This window comes from Papilio polytes, unplaced genomic scaffold (assembly GCF_000836215.1).
Source record: "Papilio polytes unplaced genomic scaffold, Ppol_1.0 DF821733.1, whole genome shotgun sequence".
Taxonomy (NCBI): domain Eukaryota; kingdom Metazoa; phylum Arthropoda; class Insecta; order Lepidoptera; family Papilionidae; genus Papilio; species Papilio polytes.
In genome coordinates, this window is record NW_013527471.1 from 1,115,127 (window position 1) to 1,117,103 (window position 1,977).

The window sequence follows — 1,977 nt, forward strand, 5'->3', positions numbered from 1 at the left end:
CCCCGCGCGCTGCCGCTCACACACGGCAGCTTCGACGTCGTACGACTCCTCGCCTGGGACCACAACAATCAGCACATGTCAGATTCTTCTTTATTTCTAAAATATCATAATCATCATTAACTTGCCCTTATCCCTTACGGAGGGTTAGCACAGTATGTGCTGCTCCATACATCTCTAAATATATGTATAAATATATATAAATGTAGCCTATGTTACTCATTAATAACCTAGCTTTTGTTGGTGAACGAATTTTTGAAATCGTCCAATTAGTTTTTTTAATTATTTCAATACATATAAAAATACAAAAATATAAGGGCCTGCCCCCTAAATTGTAAATTGTCTGATAACAATCCAACGTGTAAAATATGTCATGTAAATATGAGATTTTATTTTCTTATCTGACAGTGACGTCATTTTTATGCTATCTGAGCCTCTATCTGCTAGTAGTGGGATAGGCCCTATTTTTTTTTATAACATAAGATGGCAAGCGAGCAAGCGGCCACCTGAATCCGCCAAAATGGTGAAGCGACCGCTGCCCATAGACATCTGCAATTGCAGATGCGTCTAAATCTTTACTTTATATTAGTATAACGGTATGTCATTTGACTTGTGTGAGGTCTTAGTGAGCAATGAGAGAGTTCCCTCTTGTTGTAGCTACTACCTAGGCATACCGGAGGGCAAGGCAGGCCAGCAGCACTTGTACCGCGTGTCTGCGGAGGCGCCGCGCCCCGGCACGCCGCAGAAACTGCCCTACTGCGTCACTTGCAACTCACAAGTATGAATACTAGATTTATTCCGTCACTTCTTAACAATTCTTAACAAAAATACTTATTTCTGCTTATGTGTTCTTCCAGATTATGTTCTATTTCATATTTCGTTAAAATCCGTTCAGCTAAAGCTCTAAACTCTAATATCCATTTAACTTTGGTTTTACTAGCTTTTGTCTACAGCTCTGTTTGCGTAATTAAAAATTAAAAGTGATTAATCTATGTGCTCTTCCAGACTATCCTCTACATCTTAGCCAAATTAAATCAAGATCCGTTCAGCAGTTTAGGCTACAAACTAACAAACATCCATCTAAACTTTCGCATTTATAATATTAGTATAAGTTAGTCAGTTTTAAGAAAACACGCTTCACTGCTTATTCTAGTTAAGTCTAAACTATTTTCGGGTTTCAACTCATTAAATCCCAGTTAAATTTTACTTCTTTGAAATTAAAATCGGTTTATTTGATTAAGTATTTGCTCTCAGCCGTCTCCATCAATCAATTTGGAGTATTACGGCAACTTAGCGTCTTCAGGCGAGAGTCCGTGGGACGCGGACTGGGATGAGCTGCCCGCCACCTCGCCAACTACCCACAAGAAGAAGAAGAAGAAGCATTCAGGTACCAAAAAATGCAATCTGTAATTTTCTCAGTTGCTAGTTTTACGTCTCAGTTATCTTTTATGTTTGCTTTTAATTTCCTAGGGGAATCAACTTCAGTCCCATCTTCGTGTACCTGTCCTAATGATGCAGAATACTATGATTCTATAGATAAGTTTATTTTATTTTTTACTTTATTTTATTTTTACTATGGACTAGCTTTCACCCGCGACTCCGTTCTAAAGTAAAAGCCCCTATGTGTTCTTCCAGACTATCCTCTACATTTATGCCAAATTTAATCGAGATTTTTTCAATCGTTTAGGCGGCTAACTCTAACCGTTCATTCATCCAAACTTTAGTATATATTAGTTGTTGCTCGCGACTTTACTCACGGATAAATTACTTTTCTAATATTTACTTAGTGCGTTGGCGCAGCGACCCAAAGTGGGTCTTGGCCTCCGACAAGAGAGAGCGCCAGCGGCACACTTTTCTAATAGTGAAAGTTAAAATCTACAAAATAGTTTTTTAATATCATTACGAGTACATACAAAAATCCGATTCTTTCCTCTTTATCATATTAGTAAAAATCAGCAGAAAGTTCTAGAATTCCACACC

At 38.0% G+C, this 1,977-nt stretch overlaps 1 protein-coding gene across 1 annotated transcript in view; it reads left to right on the forward strand.

Moving 5' to 3' along the window:
• The window catches only part of LOC106108210 (prolyl endopeptidase FAP), a gene marked incomplete at its 5' end in the record, with an annotated part of 14,309 nt that overhangs the window by 6,320 nt on the left and 6,012 nt on the right, over positions 1-1,977 (forward strand). The window contains 4 exons of the mRNA XM_013289310.1: positions 6-77; positions 655-775; positions 1,252-1,384; positions 1,468-1,608. Of these exons, the coding sequence (XP_013144764.1) occupies positions 6-77; positions 655-775; positions 1,252-1,384; positions 1,468-1,608 (467 nt within the window). The remainder of the gene's footprint in view (positions 1-5; positions 78-654; positions 776-1,251; positions 1,385-1,467; positions 1,609-1,977) is intronic.